This window comes from Alosa sapidissima, chromosome 23, assembly GCF_018492685.1.
Source record: "Alosa sapidissima isolate fAloSap1 chromosome 23, fAloSap1.pri, whole genome shotgun sequence".
Classification (NCBI taxonomy): Eukaryota; Metazoa; Chordata; class Actinopteri; order Clupeiformes; family Clupeidae; genus Alosa; species Alosa sapidissima.
In genome coordinates this window covers 3,082,349-3,107,013 of record NC_055979.1, presented here as the reverse complement: position 1 = coordinate 3,107,013, position 24,665 = coordinate 3,082,349, and the positions used below count along the sequence as shown (strand labels likewise).

The 24,665-nt window shown below is 46.6% G+C and overlaps 1 protein-coding gene across 4 annotated transcripts in view; it reads left to right on the top strand.

Moving 5' to 3' along the window:
- Positions 1 to 14,669: 14,669 nt before the first annotated feature.
- pcdh17 (protocadherin 17) overlaps positions 14,670 to 24,665 on the top strand; it is a 68,292-nt gene continuing 58,296 nt past the window's right edge. For 2 of the 4 annotated variants that reach the window (XM_042081545.1, XM_042081544.1), the window contains exons 1-2: positions 14,670 to 14,878; positions 15,700 to 18,294. In XM_042081545.1, the coding sequence (XP_041937479.1) occupies positions 16,021 to 18,294 (2,274 nt within the window). In that variant the 5' untranslated portion in view covers positions 14,670 to 14,878; positions 15,700 to 16,020. Of the gene's footprint in view, positions 14,879 to 15,699; positions 18,505 to 24,665 lie in introns of all 4 variants that reach the window. The other 2 variants (XM_042081543.1, XM_042081542.1) reach the window with 1 other exon arrangement.

The window sequence follows — 24,665 nt, the reverse complement described above, 5'->3', positions numbered from 1 at the left end:
AGTTTGTCTGCGAACAACCATCATAAACTAAACGAGGCTACATGCTTCTATAGACCATCGCCTGCTCATCCCGACGTTAGCTATTACAGCACAGAGAGCAAAACCTCTTCTCAAGTCTCCAAAACTCTGAACACATTTTCTGCTTTACACACATTTTGCAATTCAAAATGGCATTTTTCAAATGCAGTGAACACGGTTCTCTCTGCAAAAGGCACAACAATCTGACATAAAGCATTCATGACTGTTTCATGAGACATGACTCAACATTCATACCAAACCTTTGATGAATGTGGAAGACAGAACAACAACAACTTGTCAAAATAAAAGTCCAACAATCGCAAAGCAGCATTGCCTTTTTTGTTCCATAAATAAATATATTTTTTTACTCTGAATTGTTTGATATGATGTAGTTTCAGTTCTGTATAGTACTTATTGTGTGCAACATACTGTAACAGTTACTTTTTGTACATATACTACACATACAAGTATACTTATACACTTGATATAATTATATATCACTTACAGTATACATATGTATACTCACATAGATGAAAGAGTCAGAGACGGTTTCAAAATGGGTAATCATAGTTGTGATGACCATTCACGGAAAGCCAGCAACTGGTTAGCCTAAATCCGAGTCACTATACAGATGCAGCAGAAATAAAGAAATAAATCAAATGTGAAAAAATGAAACATACAGTTGAAACACAGTTCAGATTGATAACTCAAGAAATCTACAATTATGTAATGAAAAAGTACAAATGAGCATATTTGTATTTCTGCTTACTGCACCTCAACAGGGAAGGGGTCAAGCTACAGTGCATTCATTCAAATGACAGGATCTGTGATTCCTAAAAAAATTAAATAAAATATGTAAGGGATAATGTATAGAACACCGGAAAATAAGTCCCAACAGGGCGAACAGGGTCTTACGTGGAGTTTATAGGTGGTCACTGAAGTCCAGTCTCACACTGTTTGTAATTGTACTGTACTTGTCTGTTGCAGGCGGAAGCACCTGAAGCTGGCTTCCTCCATTTCCCCTCTCTGCTTCCAGTCTTCTTTCCCCTGCAAATAACAGCAATTACGTCCCACTGGGCTCAGGATAAATCACTGTTGTTACATATGCCCCCTCCATGACTGTCCTAGTGCACACTTTCCCAGGTTTTCTTTGAAAGAGAGAGAGAGAGGGAGGATGGGCAAGGAGGTGGACAAAGGGGAAGGAAAGGAAGGGAGAGAGGGTGAATACAAGAAACAATGTAAACTGTGGAAGAAGAGAGATGGGAGACTATTAGGAAAAATGTAATGGATTAAGAAGGGAGAACGACAGAGACAAGCAAAGAGGGAGCTAAAGAAAGATACCATGAAAGAAGAACATGAATGAGAATTAATATGCTGTTATTGTTGTGCTTTGGCAAACACTGTACCTACAGTACAGTCATGCCACTAAAGCAACATTGAATTGAATTGAGAAAGAAAGAGTGGAAGAGAGAGAGAGATAGAGAGAGAGAAAGAGAGAGATGTAGGAAGGAGAGGGAGAGAGAAAAAGAGATCTGAAAAACGCTGGAAGGTGAACTCTAAAGATAGCCAGAGTGCAGTTATTCTGTAGTTGGCTCTAAAAACAGACATCAGCGGTGACTCATTTTGTTTCTATATAAGGTGTATCCCTGTTCCTGCTTCTGCAGGGCAGATTAACTGAAGTTCATCCACAGTGCCAACATCTCGTCTCCCCTGAACCCCAAATATGTGAGAGAACCCCAGGGCCTGCTTCGGATTCAGCATCTCAACAAGGAACCAGAACTGGTTTGGTGAAGATGTGCAAACGCCTCTGATTGTAGAGACAGGCCTAGAATTTGAAAAGAACAAAAGCAATATATTACTGTGATCTAGTACGCACTTTGTATTATGTTTCTTTGGCATTGCTGAATAAAAGAAACTTAACTTGACTCGACTTCATAGGGTTTGTGTTCACAGCCGCAAACAACTAAACTACATGTGTTGGCCTGGAATGACTAAAGCCAACAATATGTCCACATCTGTTTCTTTGGCTATATTCCAACCCATTGTGAAATTGTGTAAATCTGGTACCACCTGGTACAACTGCCAAGGCATCAAACATTCCTAAAAAACAACTCCAATGTAAAATCATTTAGGACAATACAGTCAAGTATGTTTCAGGCAAGAGGGTGTTGATGAAACAGACTCAGTCATTAAAATAGCATGGCTATTGTGACTACTATGTTGGATATGGTGGACATTGTATTGGATGTGTAGAATATCTGAGTTGGGTAGCTCAGACAGGATAGGTACTAATTTTACTCATTATTTCTGAACTGCTTTAATTGACACTTTTGGACCTGACGGGGAGAGAATGGGAGAGAGGTGCGTTTACATTTTCTCCCTTTTGTCCTCCTATCGCCATGTGTGCTGCTGTGCCCTCACTGCCATCTCTACAACACTCCCATCGCCTCCACCCAGAAGCCTGCACTGCACTACACCCAACAGTCTCATTCCCACACAGTGCTAAACGTCAATTGCCTGTTTGCTTGTTTTCTCATTTTTGGCTGTAGGTGTGCCAAGAAGCAGAGCTTTAGTGCCTCACTGCTGATGAACTGCACTGGTGTGCAGGTGTCTTACAAGTGAAATGGGCTGCCTCCTCTCCTGGTCTTATGGATTGGGACACATACAACACAGCACTCAATCCTAAACCCAACACATTTCACTCCTGAACAACATTCTTGCATCACTGATGATTGACTGGAACCCATCTCTCTCACTATCTTTGGTTTATAATTTAGTTTAAAGCCGTGTTGTTTAATATCCAACCTCTTGTCCCCGTCCCCATCCCCTCACACACACACTTATTATATCAAAGCCTTTCTCTTTGTCCTGCAAGGTATTTTGCCATGCAACTGGGACATCAACTCTGCCATACTCATGTACTCTCATACTGTAACACATCCTAGCCAAACTAGACCACAGTCTCAGTTTGAAAAAAAAAGACCTTCACTGGAGGCGGAGGATTGGATACTCTGTGAAGGGATGGATGTTCTCTTTCTCCGCCTACATCTTGTATTCTCCCATTTCTCCTCATCAAAGCTGTCTTTCTCCATTATTACCCCATTGATCTGAGTGAGTGAATGTGTGTGTGTGTGTGTGTGTGTGTGTGTGTGTTGGGGGGGGGAGGGGGGGGGGGGGGGGGGGGAGTATGCCATAACAAAACCTCACTCAGATCAACCTCACGTCACAACGTCATACAGCAGGTGCACAATAACCTGTTTTCTCAGTCAAAGTTTAACAGTGACATCTGGTAACCATGATAAACATGTTCTCATCATACTTTATATTTAGTAACCACATCGCGAAAGTCTTTGCCAACATCAGCCACCCTAATTGATTAACAGACGCAGCTGTAGCCTATGTCAAAACATCCAAGCCCAGCATTGCACTGTTGTATTGTAATACCTGGTCTGCCGCTAGGTGGTGGTAATGTTTTGAAGCATGTTCCGTGTTGCTTTCACTGTTTCTGTCTCGCAACAGATCTTAATCTAAATGCGCAAGATTACCAGTCTTGTTCTCTCGCTTACATCCACCTACATTCCACATACAGCGCTAAAAAACCGTGGGTCGTTTGGGTTTCAGGTTTTTCATTAGAAAGAGAATGTAATCCGATGGAGCGGCTCGTTCTCTCAGAGGTTTTGTGCGCCTGTGAGCTTGAATCTGATCGAGAATTAGCATGCAAAGCGTCAGTTCTCCACTATGGAAAGTAAGCACTAGAAACCAAAAATAGTGTATGCTAGAGTGCTTCTCTGAGTCATTCACAGAGCTCTGCACAGAACACATCTTAAGCAAAGCTGTCCTTGTGCTTTAATCCATCCAGGTTTATCCAAAATGCTGTCTTATATGTTTAAATTAGCCTTTTACATATTTTATACTGAAATTAAGTTACCATAGAAACGAATTGCATATTTTCTCCTGGAAAGCTTTTCAAAGTAAGTTATATTTCTATTATCTCTGTGATCTGAATCTGTCTAACACAATGTTGAGGCAAATTTTTGTTAGGTTATTTCTCTTTCACAAAAAACACTAAAATACACAAACAATCACACGCATGTGATTTGTGGTAGTGTGTGGCTTTTGAAGCCTCTCAGCATCTACAGATGAGATACAGGATTTATTTAGCCTCACTCTGATTTATGGTGGCAACAAAGGACAAGTGAGGAGACCCATGTACCTGAGCCAAAATGACAGACCCAGGAGAGGGAGAAGAGGGGTGGAAAACAGGGGGAGCAAACAAAGCTGACGCGAGTGTGAACGAGTGTGCGCACATCAGATGATGAGGGGTGACAACTTCAAATGGGTTACATGCCTGACTTCCCTTTGCCGCCTAAGATAATAGCGGGAACAGGCTGTGAGTGACTGGTTCAATACCAGAGCGAGCGTGTTACCATTTATACATAACAGCAGGGTTGGAGGTGCTAATACCGTGCTCCTGTTTGAAGAAAGAAAGAGCAAGTGAACGAGTGAGCAAGAGAGAGCGACACAAAGAGAGACAGAGAGGGGGGGAAGGGAGGGAGGGAGCAGGAGAGAGAAGAGTGCTTAAAATGGTGTTGACCAAGGATGTCATATTATTGACTACTCTGAGGAGCTGGGGAGCCACTCGAGAGGAGGCCAACGGTGTGGCAAGTCCAGGAGACGCAAGTTGGAGAAGGGAAGAGGAGGGGGAGAGTAGCCTGACGCACATGACGACGCCTGACAATAAGCGATAAGGAGGCTCACCTGAGGCTTGGTCAACACTCGACTGCCCTGGATCTCCACTGACACACCCAAGGGGTGTATATTCATACATGTCAACATGTCAAAAAGGCCCACACCACATCTGCTACACACACATACACTGCCACCAATAGGGTCACTCACTCACTCACACACACACTGTTTTAACCACTCACATGCAAACACACATTCACATGCTCTCACCACCATTCTTAAACACCCACACACGAACACACACGCACACACACACACACACACACACACACACAAAGAAAGAGGTCTGCTATCTCCGTCATCTCCATCACTTTAGTGGGGCTGTTGAGTCATTTTTCAAAATTGATTAAAGTCCATTCTGTTGCGCTCAGATACACCTCAAACTCACCCCTCCCCTCCACACACACACACAAACACACACACACATACAAACACACACATACAAACACACACACACACAATCATCGCTTCCCTCTTCCTTGCCTGTAGTACGGCTCAATAAATGAAAGAGGAGCTGGCAAATGATGTGTCATGGTCTGACCTGCTCAATGACCCCTTCCATGTCTTGTGGCGGGGGCTCTTAGGAATAATAATGATAATTTTGGTCTAAATTGCAGCTTGAGAGCCAGTTGCCTCACATAGACTTCCTCAGGGACTGTGTTTCTCTCGCTCACGCGCTCTCTCTCTCTCTTGTTCTCCTCCTCGTCATCTCCTCTAGTCATTTGTGTAAATCTTCCTTTAGAGGACGGCCGTGACACATGCACACGCACACACACATGCAACAGTCATGAAAATACAGTGACATACACAGAAATACACAGTCACTACTGCAGGCAAATTACTCACAACACACACAAAGAAGGGCAATTATTCACTCTTACAAACACCTGCATTCGCACACACACACAGGCACACACACACACACACAGGCACATTTTTTTTTAAAGAGATCTCCTTATCATCTCTTTAGTTTCTCTGAGAGATTAAAAAGTGTACTTTAAGTGAGCTTTAAATAATCTGCCTTTCAGATTTGTATGTGGACCTAATTTCTTTTATGGTGGTATGGATGTCTCAACAGAGTCACAGTCATGGTCAGTTTCACTAAATGTTTAGATATGTCAATAAAATCTCTCTCCTGGTGACTTTGTTGTTTAGGCATGAGGCACACATTTTCAAAGTAAAGAGCATTTAACTATCCTTTGACAAGAAGATTGCTCACAGCTGTTGTGGGAGAGGGGTAGCTTTGCCAATTATGGTAGACTAAAGTATACAAATGGTATACAAATATGGTAGTATAAGGTGCCTCATCTCATTTCTGTCTCAAACTATTTCTGTTAGGAAATCCTACCAACTAAAATGTTCCTGAGCTTTGCTGACCAAAGATTCCTTTTGGCCATATTTGTGCCCAGCAAAATTACTGTGTCAGTTGATGAATCCGTTTAGCTCTGCGTCTGACTAGCTAAATAAAAGATGACTGTAAGTTGGGGAGGTGGGAAAAACAGGCACGGCTCTTTTAAATCAGTCAAGGGCACCCCAAATGAAGCGTTGGAGCAGTAGGAATCCTTGATGGGGGTAGTCTTTGACCTTGTCATAATTACTCAGTGTTGGGTAGGCAAAAAGCCTTGGATGGGATTCTTGCAAGAAAACCTGAAGGCCAGATTGAAAGTATCGCCTGCAGTGGAAGAGGCAGCCTCGCCTAATTAAAGGGTTTTCCCTCTATCAATTGCTGAGCAGTATTAAACACATTCTCTTTCTCTCTCTCTCTATCTCTCAGGCACACACACACACACCAAAATGATTTGTGTCAAAGGGAGGTTTTGAAAGGATATTTTAGCAAAGGAACCACAACAAAGACCATCACAGCTTCAAACACAGACTTGAGAAAATAAAGAAGATATTCCTCATGACAGAAAACTTGTTTATTTGTTGTTTTATTTAGTTCAACTCTATTTTGTTGCCTTTGGGCCAGGCACAAAGACAAGACTCGGTGATTACAAAGTACCGCTCCATCTCATGTTTCTGTTAGACAGCTATTTACACAGCAGTTTTAGAAGTATTCAGTTAGTCTGTCACCTTCATATTTCAAACTAGCTTATGAATGTGTGATTTTGGAACAAGTGAGAGGTCAGAGACAAAGAGTGAGAGAAATCAAACATCTAGTCCCGTCCTTTTTAATTGCTGAGTGCCACATGAAATTCACACCTTACTTCTACCCAACTCTATTAAGCACATGACACATCGAAGGGAATCTTTACATGTACAATTCACATTCACATCTTTACATGTACAATACAAATGTACAAGGACGATATACAAGATGCACTTATTTCAAATGTTTAAAATTATAGTAATTATTGTAAGGATTTAAAATACTTTATTAATAACTTTTGATTACTGTATGCTGGGCAGATTTGTTGAACGTTTGGTGCAAAACTCTAAACATCAATTTCTATAGGCCTATCACTGCACCAGCAGCTCATTTAGAAAGCACTTGCATTCAAGATTGGATACTCGGCACAGCTCAATTCCAATTATCCCACAATATCCCTGGTGGAAAGCCTAAGCATCAAAATTGGTCATACTAGATATGTCAAAGGGCCATGGGTGTGTTTTCACATTGTCTTTTATATTGTGTTCATCATGTAGAAAGGTTGTTGTAGGCAAACAATAACATTCTTCATCACAGTAACAGTTTTATGGTATTTTTTAAATCGATCGCTATTTGATCAGTAATTTTCCCCTAACTTTGACCCAGCTATGTGATTCTACCATCGTACTGACATGCATATGTGCACACACACACACACACACACACACACACACACACACACACACACACACACACACACACACACACACACACCTCCCTCCCCACAGAGGGACCATTATGATGAAACAAGACTATTTTTTCTGCAGTGTCAGTAATTACCGTCCAGTGGTAATAGACCTCTGGTCAGACAGATGGGCCTCAGCCAAGGCCATGTCGTGTGATCAGTACATGTGCAAGTGTGGACCTCCAGGTTTGTTTAACACAAAATGTCAAGGGAGCTGCCATGGTGGGAAGTGACAAGCAGGAGGAGAAGGCCTGGCTCCACACGGCAGGAGGGAATCATTAGGACCTCCTCCACACACACACACACACACATGGAGGAAGAGAGAGAGAGGGAGAGAGAGAGGGAAAAAGAGGAGAGCATTGATATGATGTGATTAGGTGCTACTATTAGCATTTTAAAGATGCTGGTGCATTTTGGTGTCGTGAAGTATGCGAGTTCACTGGGTGCGGGGCGCGTATAGTATTAGCATTGAGACAACCTTGCATTTGAATGTAGAACGTTGCTGCTTCGCTACTAACTCACTAACTTAAGAAATCAATCTTTGATACAAATATAGAAACCCTATTAGGTCACCTATATAAAACACTTTTCCGTTTTCGTCTGTTTTACTCCTGCTTTCCCATTGCCTGAAATAATGAAGTGACCCAACTGTGATGATATTTTCTCTGTAAAAAATCTCTTTGACCCATTTTGATATTAAGTAGTGCACGTTTGGGCTCCTTCTGTGACTCTGAACACAGGGAGGGGGAGCAGGAGGCGCCAAAGCCACGCTTCCATCTATAAAGACCGTTCACTCGCACAAACCAATTTGTCCCAAATCTCCCCTGGTGAGGTGCGTGGAGGGAATAGACTTGGGAAGTGATAACACACTGTTTTCAGACGGACACTGGCGTTCCCAGTGGGGTCCACACACACACAGGTCCAGCTTTGGTAGTGGTGCTGCAGTGTAAACACAGTGCTGCTCTCCAGTGGGTCAACACCAACGTTCCCTATTGTGGGGTAACACTCCCCAAATTGGTCACACTTCGAGTTGACTGAAAGCTCACATATGTAGAGCACTGTCTTCTGCAGTCAAACAACTCATGGCGATACAGTCCAGGCGAGTGAGTGCAGTGGAACATGAAAGAGCCCATGATTATAATGTTCTGTCACCAATGACACATGACTCACAAAGAACAACTGATTGCAGCATACAAGGAAAAACGTGCTTTATGGCTCTCCTGGGTGCAACGCGGACATACAGTACATAGAGTGGATATACAATACAAGGATGTTAGCAATTTCGACTGTACAAAACGACCCACTATTTCTCCACATATTGGTGTCGACAGCCGATGCAATTTCTAGGTTATAGATGGGTGACATTAGACAACCATGTGCTGTGGTACTTTGGTAATCAATACAGACAGCACACAACGATACATTTTATTCCAATAACAGGGAGCTGTGCTTTCAGCTACACTGTGCATTGAGCGCCACTAATGTGACACAACAACAGCAGCAAAGTCGTATTTCTTTTACCCTTCTGCACCCTGATCACCTGACAAAGGAGGGTATTAAAGCATCCATACTTCACAACCTGTGACCAGAGCAGCAACTTCACTCTCGAAGAGGCACTAGCAATTAGAGAGGAAGTTATTTGCCTGTATTGAAATTTGACTAGCAACTTCACGTCTCTCGCCGTGGTGACTGGTGGCGTTAAAAGCCTTGGTTTCTCCTCAGCTGTGTGTCTTCTCTTCTCTTGTGTGTCTTCACTCTTGCAGTTGTTTGAATCTTTCAGCTAACCCCCCACCCCCAACTATTTATTTCTTAATTTAATCTTCTAAACATTAATTAGAAAGTGCACTGGCTGTGGAAGGGGAGATGCGAATGTGTGTCAATCCAAGTCGCCGTCCTTCAATGATCTTTTATTTCCCAGGGTTTCGAACTGACAAAACAATAATTGGAATTCTTCTTTTGTGTGTTTATCTTACACCTGCAGGCTGAAAAAAAAAAAGAGAGAGAGAGATAGAGAGAGAGAAAGACAGAGAGAGAGAGTGAAACATACTTGCCTGTTAAATTGTTGATACTAAGGTGTTAACTGAGCAGTACCTCAGGAATAGTGGTTGGGGAGGGGGCTATCATGAACAAAAATGATTGGACACTCAATTGTGTGGTCAGTCTTGACTTGTCCCACCCAGTTCATCACACACACACACACACACGCCCTGCTCTTAACCTCAGGTTGGCATACAGTACATCTATTTTTTGGGTTCATTCGTGTGTTCACATTCACAGCAAGCACCATCTTCTGTACATTCTCAGTAGTTTCACAAGGCAGCAACCCTGCTGCTCTGTCCCTGCCAGGCAACACAGCCCCGGCCAACTTTCTCTCGGCCACAAAGCACGAGGTGTGGGAGGACAGCTGTATCCTGCTGCGCAGAGGAAGGAGGGGGCTACACACACCTGACTCACACCTCCACGACCTCTCGGCCCCTGAACTCCTTCCTGCCGGTGGAAAAAGCCCGGTGAAAACATGGGCTGGCGGGCGCCGACCCCGCATCATGGCAAGTCCCACCTATTGTAAGAGGTACATGGGCAATTTGTTTCTCGCTGTGGGGGAAAGAATGACTGCGCCCCCTGCCATTCACCGATGGGGATTCACTTTTCAGGAGAGTGGCCTGGCCGCTGCACACTGCTGAGAGTGAATATGGACGCTGGGCGTCTGAGAAGACGCAGGGCAGACTGTGCCGGGATTGTGAGGGATTGTGGCTGTAATGCATTCAGCGGTGGTATTTTGGGCGCCCTGTGCTCAGAATTACAAACTACTTCTGTGTGTGTGTGTGTCTGAGTGTGTGTGTGTGTGTGTGTCCACCACCCTGCTCCCCACCCTATCTGCCCTCTCTCCCTCGTACAAATGCCTCTGCTTCTGTGCAACACCAGTGCAAAAGAACAACAGAAGCAAGACAATAAGACATGGGCCTGTTTAACTAAATGTTATGGGACACTCAGGCAAGAAATAAGGCTTGTGAGGCACAGATATACATACATGAGAAGGAGACGGGAGGGAGAGACAAAAAGACTCAAAAAGATAGGAAAATGACAGACAGAGAGGGGGGGGGGGGGTCAGAGAGTTCATATGCATGTGTGAGCGTGTGTGTGTGTGTGTGTGTGTGTGTGTGTGTGTGTGCTTGTGTGTGTGTCCCAAAAGCTGAAAATGGGAGAGATTGAGCAGTGTCCAGGTTTCTGCTCGTGCTCAGGTGATGGAGTGCCGATGATGGAATTTCATTTAGAATTCTTGAACTGGGCTGAACAGAGCCTCCATGTGAAGTAGTGGTGATTCACCTCAAACAGTCAGAGAGAGAGAGAGATAGAGAGAGAGAGAGAGAGAGAGAATGTAGAGAGTGGCAGAGACAGAGTGAGTGAGAGACTGGAGAGAGAACGAGAACGCAGAGCAGGAGGAGAAAAGAGAGAGAGAGAGAGAGAGAGAGAGAGAGAGAGAGAGAGAGAGAGAGAGAGAGAGAGAGAGAGAGGAAGGAGAGGAGAATGAAAATGTTAGGGGAAAGGGCAGAAGCACTGAAAAAACCACCTCCTGTGAGAATGTCCCTGGCTGAATAGGGGGAAAATCATTTGGTACAAAAATCCTTGTTCAAAAGAAATGAGGAAGAGAGCAAGAATGCAAGGAGAGAAAAGAGAGAGTTTTAAATGGTCTCTCTAAGGTGCCCAGGCTCCCGTTCTCATTACCTGGAGAAAGACTGTCGCCATTAAATTGAAATTTAATTTACGAAATTGTGTTTTAATGTAGCTATTCACTTCCATCCTTCCAAATGTGATTCCCGTCAGCCACGTTTCTTAGGGCCATTTAATTGGCCTAATGGAGAAAGCAGTTAATGGTGAGGCTCACACCACACGGTGCTGGTAACATTTCATCCAGGCCCATACAGCTTAAATAGGTTCCGGGCCCAGCCAGGGTGTTGACATACAGGTAGAGTGACTGATGGACACACACACCACACAACAAAACAAGGTTTGGTCAAGGTTTTCAATTTTCTTTCAAGAGCCATCAGCAATGGACAAAAAAAGCACAAATAAACACACTGACATATGTATGGCTAAAGGTAGGCCTACTTGCAGACTGCCCAGGCAGTGCACAACAAACCCCAAACAGTTGGTTGCAGTCTTTAGAATGTTCAGAGAACAAACTTCTAATTCTACACTTCCCAGACAGTAATGAAAAAGAATGATGTTTTGGATATGTTAAACTCAAACAGCAACAGACTGATGGTGCACACGTATGCAAATGTTGGTGGTGTTGGAGTTTGTTGGGGAAATGAGCTAACACCTTGAGAGACAGTGGGTTTGAGCAGAGAGAAAGAATGAAATGTTTTAAATGAATAAAAATCCGAAGTTGCCAAACCTTTGGCAATGCTAGCGTCTGCTATTACATCAGCAGTGCCGAAAAATCCTAGCAGCGTCTGTCTCTACTTCCTGCGGAGGCTGAAGAAAGTCCTCCAGTGGGCCGTGACGACCGCAGAAAAGACCATCAGAGCCCCCGTCCCAACACTTACAGAACAGAACTGCACAACAAACACTGGAACTCGCCGTGCAACCAGCATTGTTGCAGATCCAACCCACCTCCTCATGTGGCCTGTCACCCCTCTGCCGTCTAGTAAAAGGTTTCGGAGCAGTAGAACCAATATGGCCAGACACTGCAGGAGCTTCTTCCCCCAGGAAGTCAGGCTCCTCGACACCTCTCTCACACCAAGAGTCTGTAAACAAATGAACCTCCACTCCCAGACTGTTACTGTGCATTGGGCACCTACACCCACTACCCCATAACCTCTTACGCTGCCATTTCACACATTGATATCCAAGTTACCCTCAGTCTTCTGAATATGTTCATGTTATGTCATGTTGTCTGTTCTGTTGTCGCCTAAAGCACTGTGATGTCTACATCACAGTTTATGTAAATGTGTCTATACTTGTCTGCATCATGGGCCACAGAGAAATGCTATTTCAGCCTTGCTGTATTCTTGTGTATGGGCAGGCTGGAAATAATAGGTCTTGAGTCTTGAGTTTAAATATATGAAATAGGGCAAAAAAGACAGGATAGGAGGCAAAACAAAGAAAAGAGGAAGGAGAGAATGGGAGTGGGGGTGATGGGAGAGTAGTAATTGTTTTCCATCAGAGCTCATCGGCAAACAGCTCAGTGCTCTTGTCTCCATGACAGAGACGTATGCTTGAAGCGTGTCAGGAGGAGAGAGAAACGACAAGCGAATGACAGCTCCTGTCACCATGTTCAAGCCGACGCATCAGGGGGAAAAGGTTGTGCCTAAGGTCAAGGTCGGGCGGCGACACATTGACAGGCCATGGAGGGATGTTTAACAGGGAGCCAATATCAAGCTGGAGAGTGACCACCCAGTGCCTCCCAAAATAATCAAAGAGACAGATAAAGAGAGACTTTCATGGAGGGAGGGCAGATAAAGATAGAGAGACTTTCGTGGAGGGGAGGGCACCTCAAACATAGCCATTTCAACATATGGTGAATTATTAGAAGGAAAAAAGTAGCCACCAGGGGGCCATGCCGCGCTAGTGTGTCATTGAACTGACGGTATGGAGCGTGGCTGTGTTCTCTCGACCGGTCCACGGCGTGTGCTTAGAAATAGATCAGTGAATGCAATCTACTCACCCATGGAAAGAGTAACAAGTCCGATAATAACAGTGATGAGATAGAAAGCTGAAATAGGTGCGTTGGATAAATGTTCACTGACAAAACAGTGCCCAGTCCTTGTGGATACATTTAATGATATACTGTGGCCAAATGAAATTTATTTTCTATCTAGACGTAACACTCACATTGATGTTTACTTTTTCAAAAGAGCTTCCAAGTGATTCTTTCAGCCAATATTAAGAAAAGGTCACGGAAAAAAGTGCGTGTCACACTGACCCCAAAACGCGCGGCACTTAAACTGGATAGGCGACGTTCAGTGATTAAACTAAACTTCTGGATAATGAAGTTTACCATGCAGGTAGCCTAATTGAACAGGTCGTGGTCTTCATAAGCAGCATCTGAGTCGAATCAATAAAGTCAAGACTATTTGAAAATTGGATTCGTATAAAAAAGTCAGTTTGTTTTCTTTTGAACAGTTCTGGCATGTCGCTGAGTTTGTGTAGCCTATGACTTTTACTATACGTTTATCCTGCCTTGTCTGTTAGCAGTAGTTCTATTCAAATAATATTTAGATATGGCTTGGGCTATGATCGTTGGTTTAGTCACCGTTAGCCTATCCAGGTAAAAGAAGAAAATGCTCCAAACTCAAACGTAAGCAAAGTAAAACCCCAGTGGATTTGGTGCCATCGATCAGACATTCCGTTTATTAGTCCTATGCTTCACTGACGGAAAACGGAAAATTACCCAACGGACAGAAAATATCGTTGGCCGTTTACAGTGAACCATTTCAAATGTCGCTTTCACATCTCGAGATGTGGGATTTATTTGAACCTCCGTCTCAACGCGTCAAACCCAACTGAACAAATCACGTACTCACAAAACTGATGTTCAAATCCCTCCTCCAAAGCATCCACGATGATAGTGATTGGTGGGCGACTCGAAGGCCGCTACTCCCCCTCTGCTCTCATTGGTTGGCAGCGGATCAGTAACAATGTTTAATGCACTATGAGGTAAAGTGAGTTAGTCAGTGGCAAGGGTTGAAAGAGGGAGTGTGCCTCAGTGCAGAGAGAGTAAAAAAATTAACCGCACAGTTGTCAACAGCTGACGTGACAAGCGAAGCCCGCACTCGGCTTTGACAAGACTTCTGAAGACGCACCACGGACCGGACTGGTTGACTGCGCTTCTGTCGCAAAGCAAGTGTGGACATACAGCACTGACAGACAAGGACAATGCTATCACGGGGATGTCTCGAGTCGCGTCAATGCAGCATGCGAGAGGACTGATCACATTGCCAATATCCTTCTTCGTGGATCTAATTTTTCCGTCTTGGTATTCACATCTCTCATAAAGATTCTTCAGGGGAAAGCCGTGACTCACTGCATAGCCCACGGAGCCGAGCGAAGGCAAGTCCCTGCATTCTAATAAGAGAGGGGTATACAGGAGAGAGGACGCGGCTCATTGAAATTACAGGCAGAGCTACTTTTCTGGATCAGTTTGACTTCCATGTACTGTAGCGAGCATCAACCTGGGCTTCTATAACACCTTGACAGAAACAGGCTGGCGCAAGGGGGATTATGAATTGTATTTTCATGTATCCGTCTCTCTTTTCAGGGTAGCCAACCATAGGGTAAGTTTATGTCTTTTAATCAACACGTAGGCTACTCCACAGCAAAGCTGTGGTGGTTTAAGAGACTGTTGGGTAGCTGGCGTTCCAACACCGCAGTCAGTTTTGCTCTGTTGAAATTGGGACCGTGTCAGAATGGATGCAACAGCTTAAGGAAGCCACCGAGCCTCGCGGGGGATGAACAGTGACGGTAGAAGTGTGTCATTCGTCTTTATTGTCTTTTCTTCTTGTCATTTTCCTCCCTCATTTTTTGCTGTTTGGGGTTGCGTTTGGATTCCATTAAATGAAGGGATTATGCGTGTGTGCGCGTTAAAGAAGCTTATTTTAACACATTTGTATTCATCGGGTTGCCTCAAGACGGTTTGCTCAAGAGATTGCATTGGTTAAGCATATAAGAACGCTTTAGAGGAAAATGGATTTACATTGATGTTACCATTAGAATTACCTAAAGAAGTGTTGGATTTCTGTAGCTTTTGTGGAATAGAGAAGTCACTTCATAGCGAAATGTGGATGCATAAATTAACCTACATGTGGAGAAGCCACCAGAATACCAAGTAGCCCACATAAATCTGTTTTGAGGCGTCTGTGTTCTTCTCAAGGTTACATTATTGACATGCTGTCTACATCCTCTTTGAAAGAAGGAAGAATTACGTGTTAGCTGTGCATTTCGTAAAGTCGCAGAGGTGAGAATGCGCATATCAGAGCAAAGGTGTTGCCTTTCCCATCTCTGCCTGAAACGCGGCATTTGGATCATTTGCTTGAATCTGAAATGAATTGCAGATCAATTTATTCAGAACAAATGTTTTCTTCTCTCTGTTTTTCAGGCGGAGGGACGCAGTACGGCTGTTTCATTTGGTGGAAACCGGATTGTGGTGATGCCTCCGATGAGTCTGGGCGCTCAGCAGAATTTAAATTAGGTGTTCAGCAGCACTGTTTGTTGTGGAGAAAAGGACACGACAAAAATCATCACGGGAGAAAAGAAGCGGACATTTAAATGAATGAAGGACAAAATGACTTTATACCTTTCTCGTCATGAAGTGCTCTCCCCTTTCCGTAACTGAGTGGATAAATCGCCGGTTTGCCGAGCAAATCAACAGGTCGGCAGCGTAAAACGCATCGGTATCAAGGGCGCACACGCTGAAGGGATGTATCTTTCTATTTTGTTTTTCCTCTGTTTATGGGCTCAAGCCCTAACTCTGAAAAACTTGAACTATTCTGTTCCCGAGGAGCAAAAACAGAACACTATAATCGGTAATCTCGCCAAAGATGCTAACATTGAAATAAATGTAACGGGCCAGAAATCCAACTTCAGGGTGTTGGAGAATTCTGCCCGGCATCTCGTAGACGTGGACCCCACGAGCGGACTGCTCAGGACTAAGCAGAGGATTGACAGGGACACGTTGTGCCAACGAAACCCCAAGTGCCAGCTCTCCATGGAGGTATTTGCCAACGACGCAGAAATATTCATGATTAAAATCGAAATACAGGACATAAACGATAATTCCCCCTCCTTTCCCAACGACGTGATTGATCTTGAGATCGCTGAGAATGCGGCTCCAGGCACTCGCTTCCCCCTGACCGCCGCGCATGACCTGGACTCCGGGGAGAACGGGCTGAAAACCTATCAGATCACACGAGATGATTACAGCATCTTTTCTTTGGATGTAAAATCAAGAGGAGACGGAACTAAATTCCCAGAGCTGGTGATTCAGAGGCCGTTAGACCGGGAGGAACGTAGCCATCACACACTGATCCTAACAGCCATTGACGGAGGGGAATATCCCCGATCTGGTACCATGCAGATTAATGTAAAAGTTATTGATTCTAATGATAACAGCCCGGTGTTTGAGCAGCCCTCCTATGTGGTTGAGGTTCCTGAGAACACCCCAACCGGAAGAGTATTGATAGATTTAAATGCCACAGATCCCGATGAAGGCAGTAACGGGCAGATTGTTTATTCATTTAGTGGCTACACGCCAGACCGGATCAGGGAACTGTTCTCTATAGACCCTGAAACAGGTGTCATAAAGATTCAGGGGAAAATCGACTATGAGGAAAACCCAATTATAGAGATTGATGTCCAGGCAAAGGACCAAGGGCCCAATCCCATTCCTGGCCATTGTAAAGTCACTGTTAAAGTGTCGGACAGGAATGACAACTGGCCGTCCATCAACTTTGTGTCTGTGCGACAGGGGGCCATCAGCGAAGCGGCCCCCCCAGGGACGGTCATCGCTCTGGTGCGAGTCACAGACAAAGACTCGGGCCGGAACGGTCAGCTCCAGTGCCGCGTGCTGGGGAACGTGCCGTTCAAGCTAGAGGAGAACTACGACAACTTCTTCACCGTGGTGACGGACAAGCCGCTGGACCGGGAGCTGCAGGACGAGTACAACATCACCATCCTGGCCAAGGACAACGGCAACCCGCCACTCAACTCCACCAAGTCCTTCACCGTTAAGATCCTGGACGAGAACGACAATGCGCCGCACTTCACCAAGCCTGTATATGTCATGCAGATTTCTGAGAACAACGTGCCCGGTGAGTACATGGGCTCAGTTCTGGCCATTGACCCTGACCTGGGCATGAACGGAACCGTGTCCTACGTACTGCTGCCCTCTAACGTCAGCAGCGACTCCATCCAGACATTTGTGGGGGTCACGGCCTCCACAGGTGCCATCTATGCCCTGCGGGCCTTTAACTACGAGCAGACCAAGTACTTTGACTTCAAGGTGCTGGCGAAGGACTCGGGCTCACCCCACTTGCAGAGCAACGCCACGGTGCGCGTCAACATCCTGGACGTCAACGACAACGTGCCCGTGATCGTTTTGCCGCTGCTGCAGAATGACACGGCGGAGATCCACGTCCCGCGCAACGTGGGCATCGGGCACATCGTGACGACGGTGCGCGCCGTGGACAACGACTCTGGCGAGAGCGGGCGACTCACCTACGAGATCACCGAGGGCAACGAGGAGCACCTGTTCGAGATCGACCCGACCACCGGTGAGGTCCGCACCGCGCACCCGCTCTGGGAGGAGGTGGCGCCGGTCGTGGAGCTCGTCATCCGCGTTTCGGACCACGGCAAGCCGTCGCTCGCCGACAACGCCAAGCTCATCATCAAGGCCTACTCGGGCACCCTCCCCGAGGGCGAGCCGCGCATCAACGCCGAGCGGCACGGCTGGGACATGTCGCTGCCGCTCATCGTGACGCTCAGCATCATCTCCATCATGCTGCTGGCCGCCATGGTCACCATCGTGGTCAAGTGCAAGCGGGAGAACAAGGAGATCCGCACGTACAACTGCCGCATCGCCGAGTACTCGCACCCGCAGCTGGGCAAGAGCAAGAAGAAGAAGATCAACAAGAACGACATCATGCTCGTGCAGAGTGAGGTGGAGGAGCGCGACGCCATGAACGTCATGAACGTGGTGAGCAGCCCGTCGCTCGCCACCTCTCCCATGTATTTCGATTACCAGACGCGCCTGCCCCTCAGCTCGCCGCGCTCCGAGGTCATGTACCTCAAGCCGGCCGCCAACAACCTGCCCGTGCCGCAAGGGCCCGTCGGCTGCCACACCAGCTTCACGGGGCCCGTCACCAGCACCACCGAAACCCCCACTAACAGGATGTCCATCATTCAGGTAGGCACCACCCCACGCGCACAACTCACACACGCGCGCGCATGCTTGTGATGGGTTGTGCTCGCTCCAGGTCATGCACGCACACACGCGCGCACACACACACACACACACACACACACACACACACACACACACACACACACACACACACACCCCACTGCCCCTTAACTCCTGTCATTCCTCAATCACCTGTTTCTGCTGGTCACCCACTCCCCTAACACACTCACTCACTCACTCACTCATGCCTGCAGCTGCTAAAATGTCTGAGCACTCTAACACATACACATGCAGACACACTCACAATGCACAATCATCAGTGGTGGATCCAACATACACAGTCACCCACAGATGCATAAACACATTCACACACATACACACACACACACACACACGCGCGCGGGGGCCTAGTCCAGTCAGTCTCTGTCCCAGGTTCTGGTCGATATGTGCAGTGCAGTAGGGGCAAAGCTGGAAATGTCCAGCTCTTAAGCAGAAATAACATGACAATAACAAGTGAATAATGCATTCTTCATTTCGCCGTGATGCGTCTATTCATCTTTATTGAAATCCTTCAATTGGCTTGTGTAGTTTTAGGGTAATGGATTTGGGTGGAAATCGAGCAGGGTGTGTAATTTTGTTACGGAGAGGCATTGTGTAGTCGTGCTCACTGGCACAGCCAGACAGTTATGATACATGGGCTGGCTTAGCCGTGGAGTTGGGCTTGTTATTTAATAAATGCCAGAATGCACTGATTTGCCTCTCGTTCAGAAAATGTGTACAGCCATTTCACAGCAAATGAAAAGAGCCTCGATCAATGAGGAGCTTCCGGTGTCTACTGCTGCTGCCACTGTTGCCTCACAGGGGGGGGTGCACAAATCCTCCCTCTCTCCTTCTTTCTCCCTCTTTCTCTCACTCTGCCTCTGTCCCCCCTTCAGCATCTCTCTGTTTCTCTCTCTCTCTCTCTCATCTGCCTCAGTTCTGCTTTCTTCTTCTGCCTCTATTCTTTCTCTCTCCCATTCCATCTCCCTCTCTCTCTCTGTCTTTCTCTCTATCTATCCATTTTTCTCCTCTTTTCTCCCTCTCTTCCCGCTGCTCTCCAAGGGGAGCTCTGATTGTATGCAGGATGAAATCACATTTGTTTATTTTATTTTTAGATCCTCCGCATGGCTCTCCCTATAAATTGATACCTCGGGAGTCGGCCGAGGCCTTTGCGCGTATGATCTCTCCTGAATCATTAATAGGCGGAGCGCGGGATGTTGGGATGTAAGCAGTCAGGATAGTGTGTCGCCCAGTCGATTCCCAAGAGCTGATGGGATTGTTTTTCCCTGAAAAGAGAGAGCACCCCCCTTTTGTCTTGTTTCTTGTGTTTTTTTCTCCCCCCACCTTCGCCAGTGCTGATGCTTATTTGTGCCGAAAGATTTGGCTAAGCCGCTGAGTGTGTGTGTGTGTGTGTGTGTGTGTGTGTGTGTGTGTGTGTGTGTGTGTGCTGGGGAAGGAGAGGTGCGCCTGTGGTTGAAAAGCGTTTGGTGACTGTCATGTCAAATGAGCGCACAGGCTCTAAAGCAGTCGGAGTGCACTAGCAGCTGGAGCCCAGCTAGCCTCCCAACTTAGCATTTACCTCTTTCACAGCACATCTGCCAAAAGGGCTAATTATTTGCAGTCACTTTTTTATTGAAAGGACAGAATTGCGGTAGGCCTACCAGTGGGTGTTTCCTTTGAATGTGTAAGTGTGTGTTGAGAGTTTGTTCCGAGCTTGTAGTTCTGCTGTCTTTGCCACCATTATATTAGACACATTTCAGGCAGCTTTCGTCGACAAGTGCTCTCCAGAGTATTTGACAGTGTGGGTGTGTGTGTATGTGTGTGTGTCTGTAGGCTACAAGCTTCTGTGTCTATGGGCTTGAGCATGGCTCAGTTTGTGTGTGTGTGATTGTCTGCATTCTATATATTCTGGTCCTCTGTGCAATTGTGTGTGTGTGTGTGTGTGTGTGTGTATCTACTGTGTGTGTGTCATTAGTACTTCTATGTCTATGTGCATGGGCACAGTTCAGTGTGTGTGTGTGTAGTGTGTGTGTGAGAGGAAGACTGAGAGAGAGAGAGAGTGGTTTTCAAAGTATGTGTCTGGCTGTCCCATTGTGTCCAGCTGTGGGTCACATTCTGGGGGCAGAGCCGTTAGAGGCCAGCCCTCCTAATAAGTGAACAAAATAATTGGCAAGAGCTCAGCCCCACTGGCGGCCGATCCATTACTGATGAATTACCTCAGCAAAGCTCAGCGCCATGGCCCCCATGCTTCTTCTGCAGAAAACAAACCAGGAGGAAGAGAGGGAGAGGGAGAGAGAGAGGGAGGGAGTGAGTGAGGAGAGAGCGAGAGTAAACGAAGGAGAAAAAGACCTCAGCATTACCTTGCCCTTTGCTGTTGCCCTCTCACTCCTGCAGTAGAAAACAAACAAGAGCAAAGACGGAGGTAGACACACAGAGGGAGTGGAGGAGGAGGGGGAGGGCAAGAGAGAGAGAGAGAGAAATCTTCCAGCGCTGGGTCCCCTCTAGTTCGTCCTGCATTGTATTACGGGCGCTCGCTCCAGAGCCAGTAGCCGAACGCGGGGATCCAGTTTCTGACAGAGGAATATAATACCGGCCTCCTTCCTCTGTAGACCCCACACACACACTCCCTTTCACAAACACACAAATACACACACACTTCCCTTCCCTTCTCTCTCTCTGTCCGCATACACACACACACCCATATCCAGGCTAGTGGGTATCTGAATCAGTTATGGGAAAAACGTCAAGAAACAAAGATAAAACCCTCGGCCCTCCCTCCACCCAACCCTCCGTGCCTCCATCGATCTGGGGGTGCGTGGGGCGGGGCGGGCTCCCAACTCCCCACATCTGTCACCGCTGCCAGCAGCCGATGAATAAATAAAGGGATATAAACAAATAGGAGCAGACGGAGAGAGAGAGAGTAGTGAGGGGTAGCAGTGCTTCGGGCAGCAGGAGAAGATGTGTGTGTGTGTGTGTGGCATGTCCACCAGCAAGCTGCCTCCGTGACAGTGCTCTACAGGCATACAGTAATTTGGGTGAGCTTGACCGGAGCTTGGCCCAAGTGTGGAGAGGGGAGATGAGGCGCGAAAAAGAAGAGGGGAAAAAAGAAAAAGAGGGGGAAGCAGTGAGAGAGAGAGAGAGAGAGAGAGAGAGAGAGAGAGAGAGAGAGAGAAGGAAGGCAGGATGGAAGATGTGAGTGAAAAGGAAGAAGAGAGAAGAGGCCTCACAGCCCAGGGCTGGCTCCAACACAACAAGCAGCGTAATTTCATTTTGGGCGGAGGGAGACGGATGGTTCCTAATGATGCTTAATTCTGCTTAAGGCACCGGGGCCATATTACTTAGCCATTGAATCAGGGTTAAGAGTGATCCAAGCCTCCATTCCTCAAGAGAAGGAGAGCGGGTATTCTTTATTCTACCACCAACCGGCCCCCTACACCCCCAGCCCAATCCGCAGCAGTACCGCCACCACCCGTTGTCTTTCTCTCTGTGCCTGAAAAGCCATTTAGGATCCTGGTCCCCTGTGTCGCCTAGCGCATAATGCTGCCTCACATTGAAAGCGGTGTCATAATTAAAGGAGTGACTGGATTATAAAATCATATTTGCCTTGCATGCTTTGGTCTGATTATTTATCATAACGCGCTCGGCATCGGGTGTAATTGTTTTGCATCGTAGTTGCCGTGGCAGTGTATTATTTATTATGATTTGAACGTCTCTGCGCTTTGATACACCACTTGAAACTGGGTCCCTTGTGTCTGGGATCGCAGTGGAGTGTTTCTTTGTATAATCCACCAGTGGCTGGTGGTTTGGAAAGCTCGGGGTGAGGCAGGGGGGAGCGAGGCTGTTCCAGAGTGGCCTGTAGGTGGCGACATTCTTCCTCACCAGTGGCTCAGGGCTGTCAAGCTCTGAGAAGAAGAGACAGAGGATAGGGATTGGAAAAAGGAGACGGGATTTTGGGAAGCAGAGAGGGATTGTGTGTGTGTGTGTGTGTGGGTGGGTGTGTAGATATTTTTCCCTGCTGGCTTTAGGAGGGTGATCACAGGAACAGCGGGAGCCTGGTCACATTCCCAGTCCTGCACAGTGAGGCCACTGCTTCAGTGCCTTACGCTCAGGATCACACTGCAGTCACACACACACACACACACACACACACACACACACACACACACACACACACACACACAGACACACACGTATACACATTGAAGGGCACCAACACACATCAGTAGACACACATTCACGCATAGACACACACACAGTATGCACGCACATGCACACACACACATACACACACAGGCACACTCAGACACACAACCTTTGTTTATTAAGTTGTTCTGGAGAGGTCAATTGACTAGGAGAGGTCAAGGAGGGCACATGGGAGTTGTAATTCATTTGACAAGGCAAGGAGGGCGGCAAGACCAGAGGGAGTTTGGAGGGGGGGGTGGTGGTGGAGTGTGTGTGTGTGCGCACGCACGCCTGTGTGCAGGATATGGTGTGTGTGTGTGTAGGGCGAGAGAGTTTCTCCTCTTTACACGCATCATTTATAAAGGTCAGCAGAAGCAGAGAGAGTGGGCTTTCCACCCCCACCCCCCCCCACTGCAAACACACACACACACACACACATGCACAGGCACACACTGGCCTTGCAAGCATACACACACATGGACACATACACACACACGTGCGCGGACATGTACATGTACACATGGACACACACACACATACACACACACATACGCTCACATGTACACACACATACACGCATACACACACACACCCCTGAAGGATGTCCACAATTAGACGTTGAAGGACCTCCCCATGGAGTCCTTCTCTCTCATTAAGCAAGATAAGCACTGGTCAGAGAGGAGTTGGGAGAGCTTGTTGACAGATCAACCTGCACGCATCAACACACACACAAACACACACACACACTCAATCATGCACAGTTGTGCACACATACACACACACACACACACACACACACACACACACACACACACGTAACCACACACACACACTCATTTTTGCTCTTTGGAGCAGGGCAATCAGTCAACAGTTCTAGCTCGGCTGCACCACAATTCTGTTTGAACGGCAGTCTTGTGTAGCAAACTGTGACCTCGAATACTGAGAGATCTAAAATAGAACACAAACTCTGTGTGTGTGTGTGTGTGTGTGTGTGTGTGTGTGTGTGTGTGTGTGTGTGTGTGTGTGTGTGTGTGTGTGATGCAGAGAGACAGAGACTGAAGTAGAATTAAGGATAATCAGCTGAGGAATGAACTGATGTCTGTGTAGTCGGGGCTGTAGCCGTGTGCGTTGGCTTGTTTGTTTATTTATTTGTTTATTTATGGTATGATGCAGTGATGCTGGCCTTGGCAAGGAGAGAGGGAGCGAGGGAGAGAGACGGAGGGAAAACGTGAGTGTAGCCATGCAAGCTAATTCAGATGTCCTTGCATGAAGACATGGACCGAGGGGAAGAGGAGAGGAGGAGAGGCATTTGACAGGGGAGGTTTTGGAGTGGAGGAGAGAGAGATGGAGAGAGAGATGAGTGAAAGCAGAGGATGGGGAGAAATGAATGTGAGAATGGGTTTTGTATGTTTATGTTTATGTCTGTGTGTGTGTGTGTGTGTGTGTAACTTTAATGCATTTGTGTGTAGGTAAGTAGGGGACACAGGAGCATTCCAGGGATGTTGGCAGATACACACACTGCCTCCCTGGTGAGTGCCCATGCATGTGTGTGCGAGAGAAGTACTTGTCACCCACCCCCCCCCCCCCCCCCCCCCCCAACCCCAACACACACACACACACACACACACACACGTCTCATCGACGCACATCTCAGTCCTCTCTCTCTGTCTTCCCCCTCTCCCACTTTCCCTCTTTATGAGGGGCTTTGTGGATGCAGAGGGTGAGATTTATCAGAGGCTCCATATTGTATTGAAATTGGCGGCACACTCCAGTGAGCAGCGCAGGGCCAGCCAGTGGAAAAGGCACTCTTCATTTTTACCACTGTGTGTTTTTCATGCAAGAATCTCTTAAGCTGCCGCCTGACACACACGGAACTACAGCCCCCTGTTTATGGCTGTGTGTGTGTGTGTGTATGTGTGTGTGAGAGAGAGAGAGAGAGAGAG